General features: G+C 40.4%; 1 protein-coding gene across 1 annotated transcript in view; it reads left to right on the top strand.

The window, feature by feature from the left end:
• Positions 1–23,058: 23,058 nt before the first annotated feature.
• LOC124085415 (optineurin-like) overlaps positions 23,059–26,979 on the top strand; it is a 33,533-nt gene continuing 29,612 nt past the window's right edge. Inside the window, 2 exon segments of the mRNA XM_046433077.2 lie at positions 23,059–23,224; positions 23,936–24,138. Coding sequence (XP_046289033.1) covers positions 23,059–23,224; positions 23,936–24,138 — 369 coding nt within the window.

Genomic DNA, 26,979 nt, shown 5'->3' with positions numbered 1-26,979 from the left:
ACCTTCATTGGCTTTACTGATATGTCCTCTATTTTGATGAAATTCCCTCTCCCTTTATTTCCCTTTCTCTCTCTCTTTCTTTTTTATCACTCCTGCTTATTTTGGATTAGCTTCCACATTAGAGAAAACATTTGACCTTTGATGTTTTGGGACTGGTTTATTTCATTTAGCATGACACTGTCCAGTTTCATCCATATATTTATTGGCAAATACCATAATGTCATTCTTTTTTATGACTGAGTAATTCTCCATAGTGTATATAAACCACATTTGTTTCATCCATGTATCTGTTGAAGGGCATCTAGGTTGGTTCCATGCCTGGACTACTGTGAATTGTGCTGTCATTTGGAAAAATAAGAGACCCAGAGTAGCCAAAGCAATCTTTAGCAAGAAAGTGATGTAGGAAGCGTCACAATATCAGACCTCAAATTTAAAAAAAAAAAAAAAAAAGCATGGTACTTGTACTAAAACAGGCATGAAAACAAATGAAAGAGTTAGAAGACAAACCCACATAAATACAATTACCTCATACTAGACAAAGATGACAAAAATATACATTTGGGAGAAAGATAGCCTTTTTTAACTCCATAATCTATATTTATTCTCTCTTTGATTTTTATTTATTTATTATTTATATATGACAGCAGAATGCATTACAATTCTTATTATACATACAGAGCACAATTTTTCTTGTCTCTGGTTGTATACAAAGTATATTCACACCAATTCATGTCTTTTATACATGTACTTCGGATAATAATGATCATCATATTCCACCATCATTTATAACCCCATGCCCTCTCCTTTCCCCTGCAACAACTCTGCTCTATCTAGGGTTTGTCTATTGCTCCTATGCTTCCTCTCCCTATCCCACTATGAATCAGCCTCCTTATATCAAAGAAAACATTCGGCATCTGGTTTTTTGAGATTGGCTAACTTCACTTAGCATTATCCTCTCTAACTCCATCCATTTACCTGCATATGCAGGTAAAGATAGCCTTTCTAACAAATTATTCTGATAAAACTGGAAATCCACATGTACAATAATGAAATTTGACCCCTATCTCCCATCCTGCACTAAAATCAACTCAAAGTGGATCAAAGACCTAAGAATTAGACCAGAAACCTGCAACCGCTAGAAGAAAATGAAGGCCCAAGACTTCAAAGTGTCAACTCAGGAACAGACTTCCCCAACAAGACTCCTAAAGCAGCAGAAATAAAAATAAAAATCAATAAGTGGGATGGCATCAAATCAAAAAGCTTCTTCACAGCAAAGGAAACAATTAAGAGTGTAAAGAGCCAACAGAATGGGAGAAGATCTTTGCCACCTGCTCCTCAGATAGGCATTAATATTCAGAATATACAAAGAACTCAAAAAAAAAAAAACAAATAACCCAATAAATAAATGGGCAAAAGAACTAAACAACTTTTCAAAAGAGTAGAACAGATGACTAACAAATATATGGAAAAAATGCTCAGTATCTCTAGGAATCAGTGAAATGCAAATCAGAGATACCCTGAGCTGGGCATGGTGATGCACATCTATAATACCAGTGGTTCAGGAGGCTGAAGCGGGAGGATCATGAGTTCAAAGCCCGCCTCAGCAACAGCGAGGTGCTAAGCAACTCAGTGAGACTCTGTCTCTAAATAAAATACAAATTAGGGTTGGGGATGTGGCTCAGTGGTTGAGTATCCCTGAGTTCAATTCCCAGCACCCCCCCCCCAAAAAAAAAGATACATTGTGATATCATCTCATTCCAGTCAGAGTAGGTGGCAATTATCTAGACTGAAAATAATAATAAATGTTGGCAAGGATGTGAGGGAAAAGGTAAACACTCTTACCTTGATGGTGGGACTGCAAATTAGTGTCATCACTCTAGAAAGCAATATGGAGATTCCTCAAAAAACTAAGAATGGAGCCAACACATGACTCAGCTATACCCACACCTCAATACATATCCAAAAGATTTAAAATCAACATAGTACAATGATACAGCCACATCAATGTTTACAGCAGCACAATTCACAGTAGCCAAGGTATGGGTTTCAGATAGATAGAGAGATAAAATATATATGTATTATATATTTTGGTACCAGGGAGTGAATCAGGGGTTATTAACCACTGAGCCACATCCACAGCCGATTCTCTGTTGTTGTTTTTTAAATAATTATTATATTATTTATTTATTTTTATTTTTATGTGATGCTAACGATTGAAACCATGCTTCACACATGCTAGGCAAGCACTCTGCCACTGAGCTACAGCTCCAACCCTTTGTTTTTGTTTTTGTTTTCAGACATTGTATCACTAAGTTGCTTAGGACCTCACCAAGTTGCTGAGACTGGCTTTGAAACTTAAGATCCTCCTTCCTCAGCCTCCTGAGCTGCAGGGATTACAGGCCTGCATCAGGGCACCTGGCTTTGAGTTATATTTTTAATGAGAAATGAGTTCAAGACTGCATTTTGAGAACTGACCAGAGATGGCAGTGCCTGACAAGGAGTTTTGATGTTTTCTGCCTTTGTCCCCTCTGCACTACCAATCTCAGCAGAAGTTGATATCAAAAGCCACATTCAGTATGTTTTAAAAGACATTCTTCACTTCTTAGCATTGCACCCTACATCAGAAACCAGCTGTTTAAATCCTTTGGAGAAGTAAAATAAAATGGTCTTTTTTGTTTTTCTGCTGGGCTAGGGATTAAACCCAAGGCTTTGTGTATGCTAGGCAAACACTCTGGATGAGCCACATCCCCAGCCCCCAAAATAGTTATTTTAAACTTTTTTTTTTCTAAATACCCCAAATAGGGAGTTTGATTTATTTATTTCAATAAATCAGTACTATAATTATAGACTGATCTATGGTAATTTAAATGAATTTGCAGAATCTTTTTAATAAAAAATTGATTTAATGGAGGTATTACTCATTTCTTTTTTGCCTCATAAATTCCCAAAACATTATCATTAGATTTTGCTATTGTTTCAATTCAATTTACTATTATTGTGTGCCAGGTAATACATTATGCTCTATCTGCCAGGCATCTCCTCTCCTGTAAGAACCAACTGCTAATAAACAGAAAAGAAAAAAAAAATCAAGTGGTAAAGGCAAAAGAATTTAGAGTCTGACAGTTTTGGTTAGAACCCCAATTTTAGTTACTCTGAATATAATTCTTTCACTGCTTCTTAAATACTACTCTTTGTTTATATGCCTGTCTGGCTTAAATGATGTCTCAGAAACTGTGCTAATCACACCATATATAATGTATTATAATCATACACACACACACACACACACACACAAAACGACACCATTTTATTCCACAAATATGTCATGTATTATGCTAGTCATAAAATTTCAGAAGTGGTCATAGTTACTTACTCTACACTAAGTAGGTAAAAGAAAGAGAAGTCATTCAGTATCTGAAAGATGTGATGTAAGGCAGAAATTGGTAGGAGACAAATGGCTGAAGTAGGAAAAGGGGCAGCTCTTGAGAGTTTTAGACTTAATCTGTAGGAACTGGTTTCCAAATACTGGTCTATGGACCAATTACAGATTGCCTATAATTGTTAGACTCCTAGGCTTTGCCAGTGTTCACTGTTCCTAGGTGGCATTCATGTTGCTAATCATGGGAAACACACTTCAGAACCAGGCATAATGTGTTGCACCTCTGATTTTGGCTCCAATGAACTCCTTTTCCACCATTGAATACAGTCATGGAGGACATGTTGTCAGAGTCCCACCTTCTCTCATCTGCAGTAACCTAGCTAGGTTTCAAATAATGTTCAAAAGTTTATTTCATAGAGCAGGGCATGTTGGCACTGTAATCCCGGTGACTCAGGAAGCTGAGGCATGAGGATCATAAGTTTGAGGCCAGCCTAGGTAATTTAGGGAAACTCTATCTCAAAATAAAAAATAAAAAGGGCTGGAGATGGTACCTCAGATTCAATGCCCAATACCCCTGCTCCAAAAACACACACAGAAGTTGTATCATAGAAAGTTCCCCAGTTATCCTGATGAACTGCCAAAACTGGAAATACAGGGAAGCTACTAAATTATTTTCATCAGGGGATAAATGATCATGCATGTATTTTATATAGTTTACTCTGAACAATGTTTGGGAAATTTAAGAGGAGAACATAGAGATGAATTAGAACACTATGGAAATCATCTAGGCAAGAGGCACTAAAGGCTTACCTTAAATTAGGATGTAGAAGAAAAGCAGTGAGGAAGATAAAGGTATTTAGGTCAAGATAAGCAATCCTTGATTAATCTAATCAACAGTTCTCAAAGTTTGGCTTCCTTCAGAACCACCTGAAAGGTGAGGGGCTATCTAACTTCACCTGGACTTTTTGAGTTTTTGTGCCTACCTAGAGTTCCTAACTCTGTAGGTTTGAGGTGGGGCCCATGAATCCACACATATGACAAGTTCCTAAGTGGCATTCATGTTGCTAATCATGGGAGCCATACTTAAGAACCCGGTATAATGTGTTGCATCTCTGATTTTGGCTCCAATGAACTCCTTTCCCACCACTGAATATAGTCATGGAGGACCTGACAGTCAAGAGTCTCACCTTCCCTCAGCTGCAGCAGCCTAGCTAGATTTCTTATTCTGAATTTTCTTTACTTTTTTTCTTCACTTTTTTCCCCTAAGTATTTCTGTTGGTTCTTTTTAGTTATATATACTATTAGGATATGGGATATGGACATAATCACAAAAGCACAAAATATAATTTGGTCTAATTCAGTCCCCAGCACTTGGATTTCCACTTCACTTATTCCTTAAGGTGGTCAGAGTTTTTCTGTTTCCAACCAAAAACTCCAACAAGAGAGTGAGGGAATCTTGGTAAGATGACCCTATTAGTTTTGTATAGCTGCTGTGATAAGTGACCCCAAATTTAGTAGTTTAAAGGGACAGAAATTTATTCTCTCACAGTTCTGCAGGCTAACAACCCAAAACCAACATCACTGGGCCAACATTCAATGTTCAGCAGGGCCACACTCCTTTGGAGACTTCAGGGGAGAATCTCCTTGCCTCTTCCTTCTGATGCTCACTAGTATGACTTCATTTTTGGCCACAGCAACCTCATCTCTGCCTTCATGATCATCTTTCCTTCTCTTCTGTGCAGAATTTCCCTGCCTCTCTCTTCTAACATTACTGTGAGTCCATCTGGATAATCCTAAGATTATCTCCTTAGAGATAGATTAGATCCTTAACTAAATCACATCCACACAGTCTTTTTTCCAAATAAGGTAACATTTATAGGTTCCAGAGATTAGGCTGTAGATACTGGGGGAAGGACACTTTTTTCGGCCTAACACAGTGACCAAGAGTCATCCTGGTTTTAGTGCTGAAAATCTTACATTGTAGAAAAACTCTCAGTCCCAAAAAACTTGAACTGTTTTGCTTTTTCCTTAAACTTCTTTGCTTTTGTAATGCTCATTTTTTAAATTCTGATGGGAAAAGGTTAAAAATGCTGTATCATGGGTAGCTTTAGCTGTGGCCTATAAAGATATGAGAATTAAAAAAAAAAAAATAGGTCTTTGGGACCGATTGGAGTAAGTGTCATTTATTTGTCAGCCCATCAACCTCACTGCTAATGCCGTCAATATCCAACAGGGCATTCTTCTAGGGAAAGAGAAGGCTGCCCTGCAGTTTCCCATGACAAGCCTAGTCACCAGAATCTGCCAAAGATTGCAGACATCTAATAGATGCAATATATGGCTGTGCCACCTCCAAGAGATCACCATCTGTCCTGGTACAGCAGGGACAACAGTGTGAGTCCTGGATGTGCATGAGACCACCAGCCTCTCCCCATTCCCAAGCTGAAGAAGTCCCTTCTCCCTCCAGCTGCTGTGAAATCCCCCACTCCACCCTGGCTCTCTCCCTTCTCCCCCCAGGACACCTGGGGTAGATAACTTACCTACTGAGATTGGGTTTTCTCGAAAGACAAAAAGAAAGGTTTTTCTTCTAAGAGCTGTTGCTCAGAATCCTACAAATGCCCTCGAGGTAGGAAACATAAGGGGACTAGCTACTAATTGATATAGGAGACCAGGGTGGGGAGAAACAAAAAAAAAAACTTTGACACACACATTAACATCTCACTAATACCCATACACTGCTGTGTATTACCTACCACAAATCCACAGCAGTGAGGCAGTAAATCATGTAGGACTTTTAATCCTCTGAGTTGCACTGGGATTCCAGCTACTTATGAAATGTGAGGAGGATGGAGGCCCCTAGCCAACTACTCAGGCTGAGAGACTGCTGGGTCTGAGCTTAGCAAAGATCATAGCAGCAAACACTAGGTGCCAGGTCTCCTGCTAGTGCCTTATGCGCACTATGCTTTTAACATGCACGATGTCCTCAGGCAGCAGGTGCTCCAGATACAAATCCCTTATCTGCAACCTTTGGAGCAAGCTCCATTTCATAATTCAGAACTGTCAGAGTTTTAGAAAGGTATAATGAATCTAATTTATATCACATAACACTCCAGGAGGGTCTGAAGCAGCTCTCATACAAACTAATTAATGCTCCTTCAATAAAACAAATAATCAGCCGGTTTGATGGTACAAACCTATAATCTTAGTGACTTGGGTGGCTAAGCAGAAGGATTTCAAGTTAAAGGACATCTGGGCAATTTATTTAGAAACAAGGTCTTACTGAATTGCTTAGTGCCTTGCTTTTGCTGAGGCTGGCTTTGAACTTGCAATCCTCCTGTCTCAGCCTCCTGAGCTGCTGGGATTACAGGTGTGTGACATGGCACCCAGCTTGGCTTTATTTTTGACTTTAGAATCAGCAACACTTCATACCAAAAAATAGAGTAAGTGGTCTGATGAGCCAAGTAGAAGAGATTAGTTTTCTAGACAAAAAAAAAAAAAAAAAAAAGAAAAAGAAGAAAAAAAAAAGACTGAAAACCAGAAACAAACTAACAAAACCAAAAAGTGAATTGGCCATTTCAAACTTACTTTCAGTATAAGTAGGGATAGAGAGACAAACATTAAATAAATAATTGGTTAACAAAAGTTTACTTTCCTGTGTAAAAATTAGGACACTTCATTATCATATCAATTGAATCTAGACTGGGAAATTTGTCTCTTCTTTCTCTAATCCTGATAAATAGATGGCAGACATACATTAAGTGTGGCAATGTGAGGTTGGGAAGATGGTTCTGTGGACTGGGTGAACTGTGTTGACACCCACATGCTTTCTTTTGAAGGGCATTTGCCTGAGGCCACTCTGGCCTTGCCTGGCTTGAGTTAGTGGGATACTCTACATTCCTCAGAAAATAACATGTTATCTGCAGGAGAAATGCAGGCCCAAGGACTCCTACCTGCCATTAAGAACTGCATGTGTTTCCTTGAAGGGGGATTTTATGACCTTTACACAGACCAGATTCCAGGACTTAGGGAGACAGGATAATTAGAAGTGAAGCCTCCAAACATAAAATCTATAAGAAAAGGATGGAATTGGAACAAGTCAGCACAGGCCAAGGTGACACAGAGTTGACTCGGCTCTTTAGCATGTCATTGTAATAGTAAAATCTCCTCTACATGGGGTAAGATGATACACAGTGGATCCTCTATTAGTCAAAAGTGAAGAGGTGGACCTGGCCAGGATTCCATGGAAACTTCCCTGGAGCCCCTAATGAAACAGGAGTGCAAGAAGAGCACACTGTCCCTCTCCTCTCTGAGAGGAACCACTTTCTCCCTTTCTCCTTTGAAAGTGTTTCCTTTTTCCTATTCCTTCTAATAAACTCATTATTGCCATTGAGTGACTCATCTGAAATTTTTCTAGCATAAGAACCAATGACTGACGACATCTATGGCCATGTTGGCTCTATAGACAGCTTTGCTCTGCAACACTGACATCTCCGGTGGGATAAATAAGTTATGCTATCGGATCCAGTGTCCCACAGCTTGTTTAAGCTTGGTGAATGGAACTTTAGCTTCAGTGACTCTATTTTGATGTTTAGTCTGGTCTTTTGGAGCCTAATGCAAAAAATTAGTCCAAAGAAGCATCCTTCTGTAATTTTTATTTAACAAGTGGAATGTGCCTCATACCAGGTACACTTAGCAGGTCCAAGAGGGATCCTCTTCCTCAGTTCCCAGGGGACAGCTGTAACCAAGTCTCTGATGCTTGAATTATCCCAGTGGTTAGACAACAACAAAAACCTCAAGAACTTCATATTATCATTCTCTCTCTCTCCTTCTTCTTCTTCTCCCTTTCCCTCTCTCTCTCCTTCTCCCTTTCCCTCTCTAACTCTCCTCTCCCCAAGGAGCATGAGAGTTATAAAATATCCAAAACCTCTCCATTGAATCCTCCAAGTTCTTTCTTTGGCATCAGGAAACACAATGCTTGTGGCATGTACATCCTTAGAGTTGAAAATTGGTGTAACTGGCAGGAACTCAAAGAGGAACATGTTGACTCCAGAGTTGCCAAGGGACATGGGGTCGGTGGGGAAAATCCAGGCTGGCCATAAGTCTTGATGTGGTTAGAAGTGGCTTCCCTATTGGATGGGTGGGGACCACTGCATACATTCAGGGACACTCTGAAAATCCAAATAGAGGTGCTGCAAATTTTGGAAGAACATCCAAAGTAGTCATGGGAAAGAGAATTAAAAAATGTCAGGCATTGGTGACAAAGCCTCTGATGTGCGCATTAAAGTTAGTCACAATCTGGGAGTTAGCTACTCACATTAAAGTACAGAAAGAATTAAAACTAGAAAGAGAAGTCCATTTAGCACAGGTTGACAGCAAGGATGGGCTGTCATGGCATTTAGAACTTGCAGACAAACACCTGCAAGTCATGGAGTGCCCTTATGATAAAATGAGTGGACACCATGGGTCCAGAGTCTGTATTTGGGCATTGGTGACTAGCAAATACTTGCGCCCTCAGACATAGGACCCACTCAGAGACTCTACTAGTTCCAGTGACTCAGAAGTTATTGTGAAGGTTGTAGATATAATGGAAGCTAGAGTGATAGTTGTCCAAAAGGTAAAGACTCACCAGGAATGGCCTGAGGATGCAGATCCACATCTATTTCCAGCTCCAAATCCATATTTACATACTGCCAAGAGACCACATACCCCCCACTGCCCCTGTGGAGCTGATGGGACAGGGGTCCAAGTTCAGGCAGAAAGTTAAAAAAAAAAAAGTACACCAGCATGGCTGCTTCATTTGTGGTGATAATATTAATTTGGTTGCTTCTTGGTCAAATTTAAGATATACTCCTATGCCCAGAAGCACCTGAGCTTCTAAGGAAGAATTATAGGTCTGTTTGCAGGACCTGGGGATGAAACATGCTATCTAGGTGCAGCTCTTTCCAGGGTTGGACAGTATGACTTTCACTGCCAGGATGAGGGATGTGGTGTTACACATAGCCCCTTCATCCATTTATGGTGCCCCATTAGTAGGGCAGCTTCTCCAGCAAGCAGCACAATTGATAGCATATCTAGGGGAGACAGGTTGAGAGAGAAAATGGGAGTCTGTAAACTCAACCCAAACTGGAAGGACATCTCTAAGTCTCCCATAAATGGATGTGGGTGGACTTAATAGCAGCAGTATTAGATGAAAGGAAAATGGATAAATAGCCTAATGCCACCCTGGTAGTTATGGAAGCAATTATTAAAAAGGACAAATGGTTTCAGCCATTAACTCTCAATAAAGAAAAGAAAAGGGAGACAGTCAGAAAGGTAGACTGGACTCCTACTTCAAAAGGAGACAAAGACAAGCATCTCCCACAACACCGTCACCCCCAACACACATTAGAACCCTTTGATTGTGGGACAACTAGGAGGAGGTCAAAATTCAGGGGTCTGAGCTATGTCTCTGGATCAGTGACCATACGTAGAATCAGTAACACATTAATCTTCAAAAAATATGCAGAAGATAACAGCACTGGACATGAGAACTGAAGGTACATTAATAAATGGTAATCCTGACAAATTTTCAAACAGATTAACTGCTATTGATGGATATGGGGAAACAGTGAGAGTCAGAGTTGTAACACTGATGTTGCAACTTGAACACCTGCTACCCACTCCATACCTGGAGTTCATAGCTTCCATCCTGTATACAGTATAGGTGTTGATACCTTATGGGGTAAATGTTTACAAACCACAATAGGGGAGCCCTGTTTGCCAGGAGATGTGTCAGCTGTTAAGAATGTGTTATCTGTAAAGTAAATACTAAGAAATATTAAGAGAGAGTGCTAAACATCTCCCTATTGTTTTGCTGGCCTCCTGCTGAATTTTTGCTACCAAACAAGATCAGCTCCCTGGAGGCCAGTAAGAGATAACAGAGACCATAAATGCATTAGCTAAAGTAAATATAATTCACACAATCCACAGTTCTTTTTTTTTTTTTTTTTTTTTGGTGTGAGGGGGGTACCAGGGATTGCACTCAGGGACACTCAACCACCGAGCCACATCCTCAACCCGCTTTTTGTACTTTATTTAGAGACAGGGTCTACTGAGTTGCTTAGTGCCTTGCTGTTGCTGAGGCTGGCTTTGAACTCGACATCCTCCTATCTCAGCCTCCCGAACAAAGGTGCTGGGATTATAGGTGTATGCCACCACACCCAGCTCCACAGTAATTTTAACCCTTACATAGCTGGCTGGTAAGAAAGCAGGATGGAACTCAGCACATGGCAGTAGACTATAGGAAATTAAATAGGGTGATACCTCTATGCAGTCATTCTCATCATAGCCACATGAGAAGAGCACAGCAAAGTCTCTGTGCTAGACTTTGATAATGCCCCTTTTAGCACAGATACAACTTCTGAGGGTTGAGACCCATTTGCCTTCATGTGGGAAAGCAGACTATGGACTTTCACCATATTACCTCAAGGATATCCCCACCTTGTTTCATAATATGGTAATAAACCTGGTCCCAACCTCCACTGGTAAAAATATTTACATAATGATCATATCTGATTTTCTTTCAGTGCACACCAAGGCTACCCCCATGCTTTTGACTGACTTGCAAAGGAGAAGATAATATTTGTAAATCCTGAAAAAGTGCAGGGGCCTGGCTTATTGGTGTTGTATGGTCAAGTAAAACAGAGGTTATAACTCAAGTTGTTATAGATGAAGCTCAAATATGTCTACCTCCCAACATAGTAAGCAAATACAAGAATTTGTGGGGCTACTGGGCCATTGGAGGGCTTCCATTCCCTCATCTGGGTCAGTTATAATGATCCCTATGTAATTTGTGCAGGAGGGGTACATTATAGGACTGGACTGACTGGAGTACTGAGTAATTTAATCAAGCCAAATGAACAACAAAACAGTTGCATGCCCTTGGGACAATAGACACATTGATTGATACCTACTGAGCTTACTGTCCATGTCAGCCTAAATGATTTTGGTTGGGGCTTCTGGCATTGGATTAAGAGACATGAGACTTCTTGTGGATTTTTTCACAGTTATAGAAAGGGGTGAGGGAACATTATTGCTTGTTGGAAAAATAATTGTATGCTACTTATGCTACCCTTCTTGCCACAAAGCCCATAACCATCAGAGTAGAACCAGTCAAGGTCATACAACTAGCAAACATAAGATGGCTGGAGAAAGACACAGAGGAGAAAATTGCCACTTGGTTACATCATAGATTAATCATACAGGACAAGACTATGTTTCCAGCTATAATATGCTGGGGACTGCACATGAAGATATCTGATATGGTCACTGCATTCCAGCAATGTCTTGCTTGCTGTCAGCACTACTCACAATGACTGGATGCCACCAAAGGGCACATCAAACAAGGTGCTGTCCCTCTTCAGCAGTGGCAGATAGAGTACATTGGCCCTCTCTCATTATCAGAAGGGACCTGCTATGCATTGACTTGTGTGGACACAGTTACAAGCTCGATGCAAGCCTTCCACAGTAAAAGAGTCAATTCAAAGGCTCTTTATTAAGGGACTGATCCTGCTGAGTTCCATGTATGGCACACCACAGGTAATTGAGTGACCAGGAGACTGTTTCACAGGCCATGACATATAACAGTGGGCTCAAAACCAAGACATATTGTGGATTTTCCAACTGCCACACTATTTAAAAGGAGCTGGGTTAACTGGAATGAATGGCCTGCTGAAAAAAGTCTTAAGGACTGAGGGCAACTCTGTGCAGGGGTGGAATACTCATCTGCCTGAAGCACTGAGGGCATTAAATGAGAAACCCAGACATCAGCAGCATGCAGACTTTTCTATGTTAACTCACTCACATCCACTCATGGGCTGGGGTTGAGCTCAGAGGCAGAGCACTTGCCTAGCCTATGTGAGCACTGGGTTAAATCCATAGCACCATATAAAAATAAACAAGTAAAGTCATGCTGTCCATCTACAACTCTAAAAAAAAAATCTACTGGACATTTTCTTAAATTGGCTTGGGGGCACAAGTAACAATTTACTGTTGCTGGCATCTGAAAACATATCAGAGACAAGGAGTATTAGTTGATCATGGAAGCCCCTGGTGATTTGCCTTACTGTGATCCCTTGTGGGTCTAAAGTTTACTTGCAAGCCTAAACTTACGAGTAAAGCCCACTGTGTGGGGAACCTGGCCCTCACAAGTACCAGCAATGTCACCCTTGTACATCTGAGGAATACTTTGTATCAGTTTATGGCAGTTACATTTCAGAGTGTCTTATTCTTTCTATGCCCCCAGAGTGCAAACAGATAGCTTGGCATGGTGTACTTGCTTAGGCAGGGCTACTGTGCAAGGTCCTCTACTAACATCAAGATCACACAGTAACTGGTATACTGCCTCATGGAGCTGATTTGCCATTATTGGTGCCCATTAAACATTTGTCATATTCTCCATAGGTTAGCAACAAGTAACCTTTTCTTGAACTGGGCAACAGAAGTTGCACATCATGCCAACCAGACCCACTGTTGGATCTATTCAGAATTCTGTGTACCTGCAGCAGAAGACCTTCCCTGGGTATGAAATGGACTTGCAATCTTCATTACTTTAACATCCTTGTTGATAGGTTCTTGCTCTTTGTACTGCCCTAGTAACATATGGATGCAGGGCTCCAGAGCTCTGTCCCAAGGACTTTCCAAAAGATATGGGCAGTACATTTAAGGGCTTCTGAGGCACTGAAGGAGTGGAGTGTTTGGGTAAACACTAGTTAGTCCCTAAGAAAGTTTGTTGTTCCAAAAAGTAGTTATGAAGGACTCTCAAGACTGTGATAATGGAAATAGAGAGGGGAAACTGGACACTTGCCTTGTCACCAATCTTTAGATAAGGATCAAAGCAGTGACTTTGGTTGTAAAGTAGAAAAATGTACTCATAAAACATCTAAGTAAATGTTAGATTGTCCACCTGGGCAGTGGATATGCCCCCTATCCTGTACATTTCCCCTGCTTCTAAATGCAATGCAGCCCTCCATTGTAATATCCAAACCCCCTCCATTGAATCCTTTGATTTCTTTCTTTGTGATTAGTAAACAGTATGTTTGTGGCATTTGCATCCCTGGGGTTAAACTCAAAGGGTTCCTGGAAACCCCAATTTATTGTTAGTTTGTCAGTTGGTCAGAAACTCTTGTCAAACAACCTAGATATTGCAAATGGCATTGGAAGTGGGGGTCAGTCCCATGGGACTGAATCCTTATCCTGTGGTATGTGCCACCACATCCAGGTAGATAGAGTTATAATTGAATTAATGGACACCCAGCCAATGTCACCCACAGAGCTGGTTGTTGGTGGGGGGGGCATTTCAACACATACACACACTTCTTGGTGATCAGAGGTCATAGAACTCTTCTGTGTTGATTGTGGAGTAAGAGGATGGGAGAAACTGTTTTTTTGTCCTATATTCTCAGACCCCAACCCACTTTTGGTTAATTAACACCAGGGGCTTGTTGAGAGCCAGGCAGCAGGAGATCTACACAGCAAAGCTATACATTTGCAGTACACGAGGAGAGGGTGTTTCTGCCTTTTCCCTTTTTTTGGGTTAGGAGGGCTTGTGAGTGTGTGTTGCTGCTAATGGGATCCAGGATCTTCCACATACTGGGCAAGTGCTCTACCATTGAGCCACATTCCCATCCCTTTTTGTTTTAGTTGAGACAGGAACTCACTAATTCTTCCTAGGCCAGCAGAATTTGTGATCCTCCTGCCTCAGCCTCTGCAGTATCTGTGTTTATAGGCATGCACAATGGCTCCAGGCAATGATTAGGATTTTGTTTATTTCCCATTTGTGAGCAGCCATAGATTAGTAACATGTGCTGCTTACTCACACTGATGTGAGTAACAGTTATGATAGTAGGAGCAAATGTGACTCCATTTTGTTTTATGACTTCATCCTTTAAAACAACCATGCCAAGTAGAAGAGTCATGACTGGGACAAGATGTTCTTTTCCTTTTGCTATAGAAACCTTTAAGAACACAAAACTACCTAATGGGGTATTGTTTCTGTAACTAGGGTAATGGGGCTCTATTTCTGTAACTGGGGTGACTGGGCTAACTGTGATTGGTTAGGTTTCCCTCCACTTGACTGCACTGCCCCGCTTCTGTAACCTGGCTTGCTTGCATTGTCTAGACACCCGCCCCCCAACATCCCTTTTGCGGTTTTCAGGCTTATGAGGAGTGCCCTTGCAATTATTCTGGGCTGATCAGGGGAACAGCTTTATGTTCTGGTCAGCCGCCACCGGTGTGCTTCAATAAAGGCTTGATTCAATTATTTGTGAGTGGTCTGGAAGTCAGTTTACGAAACCTTAGGATGAAGCTTTAACTATAACACAGTCAACACTTATATTCCTAGATCAAGTTCTTCCCTGTTATGACATTCTTTTGTACCTTAAATACAAACCTGCTCACAAACGCTTTCCCAGACCACCTGGGATCCCACCCTAATTTGTTTATGTGTCTTGCTCTGGGATCCCCTTTTTGGTCTCAACACTTTGACCAAGTCCTTGCCCTTGTGATCAAATGAAGTCTGGGTCCTATGACAATGACTCACTGATGCTTTCTCCGGTGTTTGGATTGCACCAGGACAGATCTTCTCTCCTATTGTTTTCAACTCTTTAATTCTACTGTCGAATGCAGGAGCATCTTCCCTTCTTTGGCATAATAGATCAATACTTCCCACAGCAGCAAAGACTGCTTCACAAATATGATCCTGATCAATCCATTAATCCCACCTGCCTGGGGCATCTGAAGCATCCAGGTGTTAACAGATCTGGAAGAATAAGAGCCCAATCAGCATCCTGAACACTTTCTTTTCAATTAAGGCAAAAGGGGAGGTGTCTTTGGGATGGAAAGCTGTTATGATATTAACTATGCCTAGATTTAAGGTTGATTTAAAACAGATAAAGGCTTCATTTTGAAATTGCCTGGGGTGGGGGGTGGGCTGGGGTTGTGACTCAGCCATAGAGCGCTCGCCTAGCACTTGCTAAGGGTTCGACCCTTAGCACCACATTAAAATAAATAAAAGTATTGTGTCCAACTAATATATATATATATATATATATATATATATATATATATACACACACACACACACACACACACATATATATATATACATATATATATGTATATATGTATGTATATATGTATATATGTATGTATATATATATATATATATATATATACATATATATATATATATACATACATACATATATACATTGCCTGGGACCCTCTTCCTCTTTCCAAGACCTCCTGCTGCTCTGGTCTTGCAGAGCAAGAAGCAAATCAGGGAAAACCGATTCCACACGCTTCTTCTAATTCGTACTTTATCTTAATTAAGGACATCTGTCTGTCACCTCAGCGTTTTCCTACCCCCTGGGTGGGGAGCTTGGCACTGCACGAAAGCAGTGAGGGTGGAACGCTGGGCACCAGCAGGAGAGAGGAGGGGCGGGACGTTGGGCGAGGCCACGAGGGGCGTGGCCACAGGCGTGCCTTGGGCGGAGCCTGGGAAATTCCCCGGCAGAGGCGGAGAGCTGGCGCTGTGGTCAGCTGAGCGGCGCCGGGCGGGTCGCGAGGCCGATCTTAAGCCCCTGAGCCCCGCCGCTCTGGTCGGTCTCCCAGCCGGCGTCCACATCTGGGCCGGGAGCTCTCCTCCAGGGGCACGATGCCTAGGGGTCAGTGACATCGAGAGAAGCCGATCGCCGGCGGCCGGTGAGCAGGGGTAGGGAGCGACAGGGACTGGGTGGGGGGTGGCTACTTCCTTGGGGAGTGCTTCTCCTCCTGGAAGCTGTTCCCTCGTCTAGGCTCATGCGGCCTGAGCTTGCTGGGTGAGGATGACGAGGGTTGGGGCGGCCATGGGGCATACCTCCCGTGGGACAACTGCCTTGCGAGGGTTTTCAGGCCCCGGATCATGACCTGCTGTGAAAGGGCGACCTGTGCGGCCACCCCAGAGGGTCCCTGAGCCCTGGAATGGTAAAAACACTGGCTTGGTTAGCTGCAGGTGACTTTCCTCTGCAGGTCATGGAGGTGTTTTGAGGGTAATGTCCTCTTGTAGGAGGAAGTGGTTAAAGGTGCACTCTTGGAAGACATGAAAACACTATCAATGAGGTGTTCCAGGAACAGTAAAGAGTAGTGACCCCTCTCCAAGGTGGGTGGGCTCTCCAAGGTGGTCAGCTCAGAGGAGTCAAGGTAAACTGTTGTGTCTAGGAAGGTGTGTGATCTCTCTCTCTGAAATCTACATATATATGTAGATTTTACTTTATGTAGTTATACAGATAGATATACAGCAGAGGGAGAGAGAATGAATATTTGATGAGCTGAGAATCTCAAAGGAATTGCTTTTACAGTCAGAAATGTGTAAGATGAGGCAATAAACAGGCTCAGAAGAAATGAAACCTAGCTTCTGGCCAGGCCTTGCTACCAAGAGTACTGTTTATGGAAATGTGTGCCACAGAGGTGTTTAAGGATGAAATGGACAACTAAAGCCTTAGGGAAAGACTTAGAAAAACACAGAAGACAGTGTCAGGATGCCCAGAGGCTTAAGAATTGACTAGCAGAGCAGCACTGTAACAAGAGCAGCCAGCCACCTGGCTCTTTTGACCTAGGGAAAGAAGAGGTGGGGAGCCAAGGCTGCCTCCCAGGACAGGCCTATTTGTATTGTACTAGAGAAGACCCAGAGCAGAAGCCAAGGCCAGGGACTGCCCTGGAATGGACAAGACAAGTGCAGTTTGAGTGTGGTTTGTAGTGGACAAGGACTGATTTGAGTCTGAAGGGTATTTGATCTGTTTTTTCACTGAATCTGATTTAGGAGTTCTTTATATAGTGTGTACAACACTATAAAAGTAACACCGTCTTTGTTTTACAACAAAACTTTAACCTGAATATTATGATACAGAATCGAGGTTTCCCTCCAAATAAACTTGAAAGGAATTGATCAGTGTATTACTTTGTTTCTGATTCTCAAATAGTAGCACGTAGGTGTTTTCACCATGAAAAATACCCAGTGATCCTCAAACCTGCTTATCTGAATTTTATAGAGTTGGCCTATTTAATAAATTCTTTAGAATTTATGGACTGGTAAACAAAAAACTAAGGGAAAAATTTAAAATCTTAAAAATAAAATCCATTTTAAAAGTTGTTTAAAAATTTTAAAAATTGTTTTAAAAATTGTTTTAAAAATTTTAAAAATTGTTTCCACTTCAACATGTGTATTGAAATGGAGCATGAGAATATGTTATGAGATAGTATTTTGATGCCTTTGCAGTGATATAAAAAGCAATTTTGATTTTTAAAATTGGTTTTAAGGTTGATTTAAAAAAAAATCTGGAAGTGAATGCCATAGTACTCTAGGAAAACATAACAATACCAGCATGTGGGGTTTGTCATTTATACAGCAGAAAACACTTTACAGGTATTAGACTTAAAAATACTTCATTATGCTGTATTTTCTTTTCATTTCAGCAAACATTGTTTGAAAGCCTGCTGTGTGCAGTCTTTAGTAAGAATAACACAGAGAGAAAATAGATGGGCATAAGATGACAACAGTAAGTGTGGGGAAGGAAGGCCAAGGAAGTAGAGACACAAATTGCTCTTGGGTGCTTAAGAGAAGAAAGAGTTCATTTGATACAAGACATCATATTTGAGATGGAGTCAGAGATCTAAGGCAAATGACAAAAGAGACAAGGGTGCAGAGGCTAAGAACACAGAGAATTGTGAGCCTTTCTGTGTACTTGAGTATGAGTAGTTTGGTGACAGATGACATCGTGGATAGGTATGTTGAGCCTGGACCTGAAAGGCCATATTTGTCTTGCCAGAACTCTGTCTTATAAGAACAGTTGTACTCAGGTAATGACCTCATGTTATAGAAGAGACAACTGAAATGGAAAGAGATAAAAGTCAGACCATTTAAAGGCAGCTATTAAAATCCATTCAATAAGGATATATTGAACCTTTCATTATATGTTTTACATAATGTCCTCAGGGCTGGGGGTACAGCAGTAGACAAAAAGTAAACAAAACAAATAAAAAATCCTGTTCTCAATGGTGGTCAGAATTTCCAAAGTCCAGGCAAACTAAGAAGGGCCTGAGCTAAGCTTATGGGGATGGAGAGGAGGTTGAGAAGCATTTAGTGGGTGGGAGAGATTACTATTTGAGGATCCATTATACTTGACAGAAGTGGGAATTCAAAGTATCAAGCATCACTCCCAGGTTCCTATCTTGGTGACTAGTTAAAGCTGTTTCTGTTTTCTGTGTAATAGGAAGATACTACATCAAACTAGAATTTCTAGTATATAATGGTAAGCCTTCTTTTATAAATATTCTTTAAGTTCTTTTTCTAGTGTGGTGATGGGTTTAGCTGATGCAACCTTGGAATCTTAGCCCCTCTGTGAATACATACTGGTAGAGCCAACTATACTGCCAAGAGCCAACTATTATCTCTGATCAAGAAACAAGTTTTCACTTTAAGATTAATTTATCCCAGGCTCAGGAGACTGAGGCAGGAGGATTAGGCAGCTATTGGTTCAGAGCCAGCCTCAGCAATTTAGCGAAGCCCTAAGCAACTTAGTGAGACCCTGTCTCAAAATAAAATATAAAAAAGGACTGGAGATGTAGCTCTGTTGAGAGCCACAGCTGAAGGGGCCCCAGCAAACTTCCAGCTGCCAGCTGATGATTGGCTCACAGCGGCCCCAGCAAAATTCTAGCTGCCAACTGATTGGCTCCTCTGCGGTGATGCTCATTGGGCTGTTTCCCCACCCTTTCAGACCACGGAGCTGCTCACTGGGGGACTTTTTTGGCTCTGCCCACACGACCCAGCCAATCAGCCTCAAGAGCAGGAGGAGTGTGGGAGGTGGAGAGGCTTGTGGGAAGCTGGTGGTGGCAGTTGGGCTCTGAAGGTTTTTCCTGAGGAGCTGTTTTGTTTGGCATGTGTGGTTCTAAAAATAAAGTTCGTTTCTTTTGACAAGTGGCTCCTGAATTGTGCCCAGCCAGACTGCGGCATAGCTCAGTGGTTAAGCACCCCAGGGTTCAATCACTGGTACCAAAAACAAACAAACACAACAACAACAAAAAAATGTGATTTATCCATGTAGGAATTGAAACCATGAATACTTCAGTAGCAAATTTGAAGGCACAACTGCATCAGGGTAAGGGCCTAATCTTATTTTGTGTCTAATGTCTAGTGGGTAGAAGCCAGTGTAAAGTAAATTCTACTTAACACATTACAATTTTCTGGCCATCAGCCATCCTGTAATAGAAGAGACAGTGCCCACAACTTGAATTATTGCTCATGTTTTCTGTCATTGAAATATTCAAACCTGTTTTGTGAGCATGCATCGTGGAAACTAGACAAGACTTTCTTGCTTTGAATAAGAAGTTGGACTAAATTATCTCTAAGGCCAACTCAGGAATGAGAGTTATGTCAATGTCTCCAAGGTCAAGTCATTTCTATAATTACTTGATATTCTGGAATTAAAAATAAGAATATGATGTTAGGAATTCAAGTAGCAGATCTAAGAATAAAATCTAGATTTTTGCTTTTGACCTTCTACCTACCAGGTAGTTCTCAGTCTTCCTTACTGGTGAAATCTTGACAAATTATGTGCTCAATCCTTCCATTATTAAATATCACTTTTTCTGAGAACTGACACACTTCAGATTGAGGTCATTTAGATTATTATGAGAAAATCTGTTATTAGATAGACTCATGGACTAAATGACATTGTTCCAATTTCTGTAATCTCTGAATATATGTGCAAAGATTTATAATATACCTCTGTGTTTGCCCACTTGAAGGTTTCTCAAGGTGATGTTAAAACTTAATTTTAAGTTTTCCCTAACTGGCATTTCTACCAATAGATATTTCACATGTGCACTCTACAGTGATCACTCATAATAATGCCTCCAGAACATTCTAAAATCATAAAGTGCCCTTTGAGTCATCCAAAATTATTTTATATTAAATTACTGTTAGTAAAATTTTGATAGAATCTATATGCTATGGTTATCGTGCATGCTAACTTCTTATCTACTATAACATTTGAATTAAAAACTAATTTTTCCTAACAATATTGGATAAAAATAGTTTGCTGTAACTAGGACAGGTATATGAATTGGTGAGAGACATGCTCATGAGGGTGTGTCTATGTTGGGGGGTAAAGTAGGACTATAATCTTAGAAACCAAAGAATACCTTTCACAGGGTTGCTGAGCTGAGAGCAACAATGAAGCATATCATCTGCTATACCAGTCAGTGAGTTATCACAACAGGTCAGGTGACTTCCCAAAGCCACACATTTGGCCAGTGGTATAAGTGCTTTTCTACTGCCTCTTTTAGCACAACCTGGCTTTTTCCAATATCCTTATAAAACCTGGACAATCTGAAAAAGCTGGAAGCACTGATATAACAACTAGAACTGGTTATACCTTTATTATGGTTTATCTGTAGACTTGGTAAAGGTGTCAAGGAAGGTCAAGGAGGAAAACATCTGAATACTTTTCAAGGGAACATCCCTTTCCCTTCCCTTCCCCTTTTCCTTTCCCTTTCTATTCCTTCTCCCTTGGAAAAACAATTAAGGGAAAATTTGTTCATATGAAAAGACAAAACTGAGAACATCTCTAGATAAGTGTTTAGATATTTTAAAAAATATTTTGGGCTGCAGGTGTAGCTCAATGGTAAAGCACTTGCCTAGCATGCACAAGGCCTTGGAGTTGATCCCTAGTACTAAGAGAAAAAAAAAATGTGTGTGTGTGTGTGTGTGTGTGTGTGTGTGTGTGAGAGAGAGAGAGAGAGAGAGAGAGAGAGAGAGAGAGAGAGATGCACCCTTGCAAACTATAATGTAATTGAGGAATACCTAAGGAAATTTTATATTGGCTGATGAATTACACATTTAGGCCTATTACCTGGAAGTTTATTATTCCTCTGCAAAATAGGTATGAACACTGTTATCAGAAAACCCCATTAAAAAAAAAGGAAAAAAACCCATTTTAATGAAATGTTGGCACCAAGATCATTCTGTACAGAAGTAAATTCATGGAAAGTCATAGACATTGGCAGTTTCTTTCCTTCCTTCCTACCTTCCTTCCTTCCTTTCTTCCTTCCTTCCTTCCTTCCTCCTTCCTTCCTTCCCTCCCTTCCTTCCCTTCCTTCCTTCTAGAAGAGCAGTCTGCTTTAGTTCCTTAATGCTAAATGATGGAACATTTTAGCATGATATCTTTTTTCTAGATCAATTTAGTTGTGTAAGACATAAATGCAAGAGGTTCAGAATTGAGTAAAATGCTTTATCAGTGTTTTCCATTCATAAAGTTGCCATTCTCGGGACTAGTTCATGAGTATGCATTTCTTTGTGCTGACTGCTTTAGGTAGAAGTCACATGGCTAGTGGCACTGCAGGACCTGCTGTCTCTATTGGTGGTAGCATTGTCTCTGATTGCCTACAAGTTCTTCCCTACCAAAATCAGTGTGCCATCCTCTCATTTCCAAAGCACAGGCAGAGAGTTGAAACCCTTGCCTCTTGTTATATTTTAGAAGGCAGTTCTCTTGCCTCTGTCTTGCATTGACTGATTTCATGCACAATTCAAAGGGGCCACACAGGCTCTGTAATCATGAGGAGCTGATGGGTCTGAGAGCAATGTCTTTCTCCCATTAAAAATGGGCTTGCTTACTTCTTCATCCTAGGGTCTTCTTTGGTGTCAGTGGCTTTTGTTTAGCTTTATAATCCATCCACATCAGTTCTTGATGGAAAAAAAAAAAGTGTGAAGATAAAAGTTTTTTCACATAGCATATATCCAGTCATGGAATGATGTCCCTGTTTGTCTGGGTGGTATATAATAAAGAAATAGAGTTGGTATGTACTGGTATCTTGTATTTTTAAGTCCACACTGACCCGTTTACAAAATAAAGTCATATGAGTAGAAATATTTTCAGAATACAAAATAGCAAGATGTCTTAAAATTTTTTGGTATATGTTTTGTAAAATATGATATTGAAGGCCATGTATTTAGTAGCACCTTTATTGTATGATAGGGTGGGTGTGGAAATCATCTTTTGATACTTGTTTGTGCCACTTCTTTGCCATGAACAAGCTGTATACCTCTGTGAACTCAGTTTCTTCATAGTAAAATAGCTACCTGGGTGACTTTTAATGAAGAATATAGAGGCAATGACATGTTTGGGTGGTGTTTTAACACAAATTAAGCATTGAAAAAAATGTTAACTTTCCCCTTCCCTTTTAACCAAAAATACGAAAAATAAATATATGAAAATTAACAGTTTTACTGAGATATAATTCATATACCATATAATTCACTCAAAGTAAGGAGATTTGAACTTAAAGATCTGCATGGGAAAATTTAATGATGCTTTGCCCATGTCTACACATACCCTTCCTTCTCATTTTCCAGTCTCTTATTGTATCCCTTTGTACACTCCTGTATACACACATGCATGTTTCCCTGAAACTGGGATATGCCTTTTTGTTTAAAACAAAAAAAAAAAAAAAAAAGAATTTAAAAAGTTCAAAATGCAAGTGGAGAAAGTTGGCAACTTTGGAAATAAATATTAGTAATTATTAATGGATCTGTGAGACTCAAGGAAACCCTTGGTAGAGGGGGCATGGCTAGATTTTCAGTTTGTGGCTTTTCCATAGGAACTTCTGCCATGTCCCACCAACCTCTCAGCTGCCTGACTGAAAAGGGGGACAGTCCCATTGAGACCACAGGATATGGACCCCCCATTCTGGCTCACCCCAGCCTGGATACATTCACCCCAGAGGAGCTGCTGCAGCAGATGAAGGAGCTCTTGGTTGAGAACCACCAGCTGAAAGGTGAGCAGCCACTCAACCCATATTCTCCACTCACCTGGGGCCTTTATGAAACATAATTCCTTTGTAACAAGTCTCCTACATGAGCCCAGATGGCTTTTAGTAGGGCTAAAATGCTTTCTGTTATTTACCTCTTGATAACTTAAGAATAAAACATATTCTGTCAGGGACTGGTGATGTTGTTCAGTAGCAGAATGCTTGCCTAGCATGTGCAAGGCCCTGGGATGGATCCTCAGCACTGCAAAAAAAGAAAAAGAAAAAAAATATTCTATCTCAGGGAAATAGTATAGTGACATTTAGTCTATTAAGGGGGAAAAGAAAGGAAGGCTTCTTTGAATACAGACTTAGTCCTAAATATTACCTATTCGTAGGAAGCATTCTGATATGTCAAACTATGGCTTTTGGCAGAAAGGGTGTTCTTATCACAGAGTGATAGGACCTTCCCTAGTCTCCTATTTAGAAATGGGAATCTAGGCTATAGTGGAGGTATCCAAATCATTTTTTTTTTCTTGATACTTTGAAGACTAGAAATGTTCACTAGTCCTGTCTGAAAACAAAAACCACTCACTTTGATATAATCTTTCTCCTGCTGACCCTTGGGCCCAGGCCAAGGCTGGCCTGTTTAGATCCAGAGCCAAGTGGTGAAGTGGGCTGTGGGCCCATTTGGTCCATGCTCCTGGTGTGTGTGACTTCCTCATTCTGACCCCCATACAGAAGCCATGAAGCTAAATAATCAAGCTATGAAAGGGCAATTTGAGGAGTTCTCAGCCTGGACAGAGAAACAGAAGGAAAAATGCCAGTTTTTTGAGATACAGAGCAAAGAAGCCAAAGAGCGCCTGATGGCCTTGAGTCATGAAAATGAAAAATTGAAGGAAGATCTTGGAAAACTAAAAGGGAAATCAGAAAGACCATTTGAGGTGAGAAGACTGATAAATTATGATGTTGTTCCTTAGTATTTTCAATAGAATCTTATTTGTCTAGACTCCTAGATGAAAACCTTTCATAATTCAGGCTTAACTAATGTTGTATAAAGTGTTTTTGGTGAAAAAAAATTGATTGCAGTTTTTTTTTTTTAATATTTTTTTAGTTGTTGATGGACATTATTTATTTATATGTGGTGCTGAGAATCAAACTCAATGCCTCACACATGCTAGCTAGGTAAGCGCTCTACCACTGAGCCACAACCCCAGCCCTTGATTGCAGCTTAAGCCTGTATAATCTCTTCTGGGTAAAAGAAATTTGTAAGGCTTTAACCATGTTGATTGTAGTCCTAAGAATACCGAGGCGATAAATCAGCGTTTCATATTCATTACAGCGATGCAGGTGAACCTCTGCTTTGAACCATCCAATTGTTGTCTTTTAGATTATGTCTCTGATAAAAATTACATTTAAAACATCTACTATTCAGTATTTTTACTTATTGACTTTGTCCTTTCTCTCAATCTAAAATGGAGGTAATTCACTTTACATTTCCTTTTGAAAAATGGCTTGTCAAATGCCACATTGTGATGAGAGGCTGGCTATAGAGTTGCCATGGTTAAAGAGAAAGAGACATATCACCCAAGTAACCTGGGAAATGTATTCATACTAGAGAGTAGATGTCAAAGATGTTAGTGAAAAACAAACCAGGACACATTTGAAGTCCCTGAAAATATACCAAGGGTCACTGGTTATTGTTCACTTGGGTGGATATCTGCTATTCATTTTCTTCCAAGCTGGCACTTAATCCTTTGGAAGATGAAGTACTTGGTTGTATTAGGGAGGATGTATTCTAGCTATCAGTGATTTTTTTCTTGAGGCTTTTTACTTTGAACTTTGTTGCTCTCTATTTTCTTGAATGGGTAAGGAATAGAAAGAAAATTAAAAATAATGGAAAAGGGGGGTGAATAATTCAAAACATGAGAAGTTGATTACAAAAATACTACAGTTCATATCAATGATCTTACTCATCATCCTGCTCATGGAATGATGAATATTCTGCTTGGATAAATTTATATTTGTATTGTTGGTAAGACTTATCATGCCTGAACCATCAACTTGTCTTACTGTTCAAAGAGCATGAAGTTGTTTCTTTGGGGGGGGGGGGGGTTTCTCATTAGCTAAATATTATTGAGGAAAAATTCTCTCAAGAAATGATCACCTAAGATATATGAATGATTTTCTAATCTCTGGAAGAAAATATCTTAAATTATGTTGCTTCCTTGGATTTTGGAATGTAAGCTGATTGTTGGCTTTAGCCAGCTGGGGCCTATCACACTGAAGCCAAGATAGCAGCTTCCAGAAGCAGTTTGTCTTTTTGAGCTATCTGCCTATGGGCTTTCCTAGAAGGCCCCAGAATTGGAAGAAGTTAAATCAGAAGCTGAAGCTTTGGACAGCTGCTTTCAAGGCAAGTGATCACAGGACACAAACTCCACATGAGGATGAACAGAGATCTCCCTTGGAGGTCTACCTTCTGATCCTCATGAGGCCAGGCACTAGAGGTTCTGTCTGATTTCACTGAATTATGCATTAAAATTATCTCCAGGGAGTGTTTTCTACCTTAATTGTACAAATGGCTATGCAGGGTCAATAGATAGAATCCTTCTAGGATTCTAAGATGGCATATTAACTTAGGCACATTTTCAGGACAGTGGGAGGAAAGATTGTACAATTACATGAAAAGATAAATTGTGTCACATGAAGGTCAATCGTAAGGGCTCAGAAGTGATGAAAGAGAGTAACAAAGAATGGAGTTGGAGTAGAGATCAGAGATAAACCATAGAAGCAGTAATCCAGGAAGCAAATGAAAGGATTTCAGTAGTAAATGAAGGGAAATTTGAAGGGTTATCTTATAAGGAGTTTCATGGAAAAATAATTGGATTTATTATTTCCTGAGGACAACTAAGGGAACTGTGAAAAAGAAAATTTAGACAAATAATCTGAGATTCTAATGTCAGGTTTTTATCCTTGATCCTCAAACACTTGTTTAAAACTCTATTTTCTCTCCTTATACTAAGGTGTATAAAAATGCTTTCTACAAAATGTCCTTAGAGAGGTCAAGAGGGCACACATAATGATTCCTAAAAAGGCTAGTTTTGCTTAGACTCCTTCCTGGTTCTAGGTGAGGTATACCTATGCTTTTCCTGTTTCATTCTTCACCTTTGTTTCTTTTGTGTGAGTCACTGCTGAGAGAATTTGCACAGCTTCTAACCTTTCCTTGGAACTTGCTTCTTGGGGTTCTTTGAGCTGATTTCCTTTGAATGTGTGGTAGTTCCCAGCATGGCACTGCTCCAGCTGAAGGCAGAGTATCACCTGGGCAGTGGGAGGCCCATCGGGTAACAAGTCAGTACCTCATGGACTAGCTGGTTTGTGGTCCAGCAACGTGTCTTTCTTATACTGCTAAAGTTCCACTCTGAACCTTTGGGCCTGTTCTTTGTTTCTTGGGAAATCTTTTAGAGAGGTTGGGAGAGGAAAAGGATAAAACTCAGACAATGCTGACTACAAGTTATGGATCACTCATTTAAATTATTTGTTTAGAGATCATGTTGATAATAGTTAATTATGCTATCAGTTTCTGAGAATTAAGACTTTTTCTTTAAAGGCTGGTCTGAAGAATTTGTTATTTTTCACTGAACTATTAAGATGCAGGGAATGCTGAAATTTTCTGGTGCTCTCAAGCATCTATACTTCCAATTTGGAAAGGGAACTAAATGAAGCATGTTGTCATGCACATAAGAGCCTTGGAGGTTTCTTAGGGAGATAACAAAGTATGTGGTGTC

This window comes from Marmota monax, unplaced genomic scaffold (assembly GCF_021218885.2).
Source record: "Marmota monax isolate L192 unplaced genomic scaffold, Marmota_monax_Labrador192_F-V1.1 WCK01_AAM20220418_F8-fsc00491, whole genome shotgun sequence".
Lineage (NCBI taxonomy): Eukaryota > Metazoa > Chordata > Mammalia > Rodentia > Sciuridae > Marmota > Marmota monax.
The sequence above is the reverse complement of the archived record's forward strand: the minus strand, read 5'-3'. Positions and strand labels throughout refer to the sequence as shown.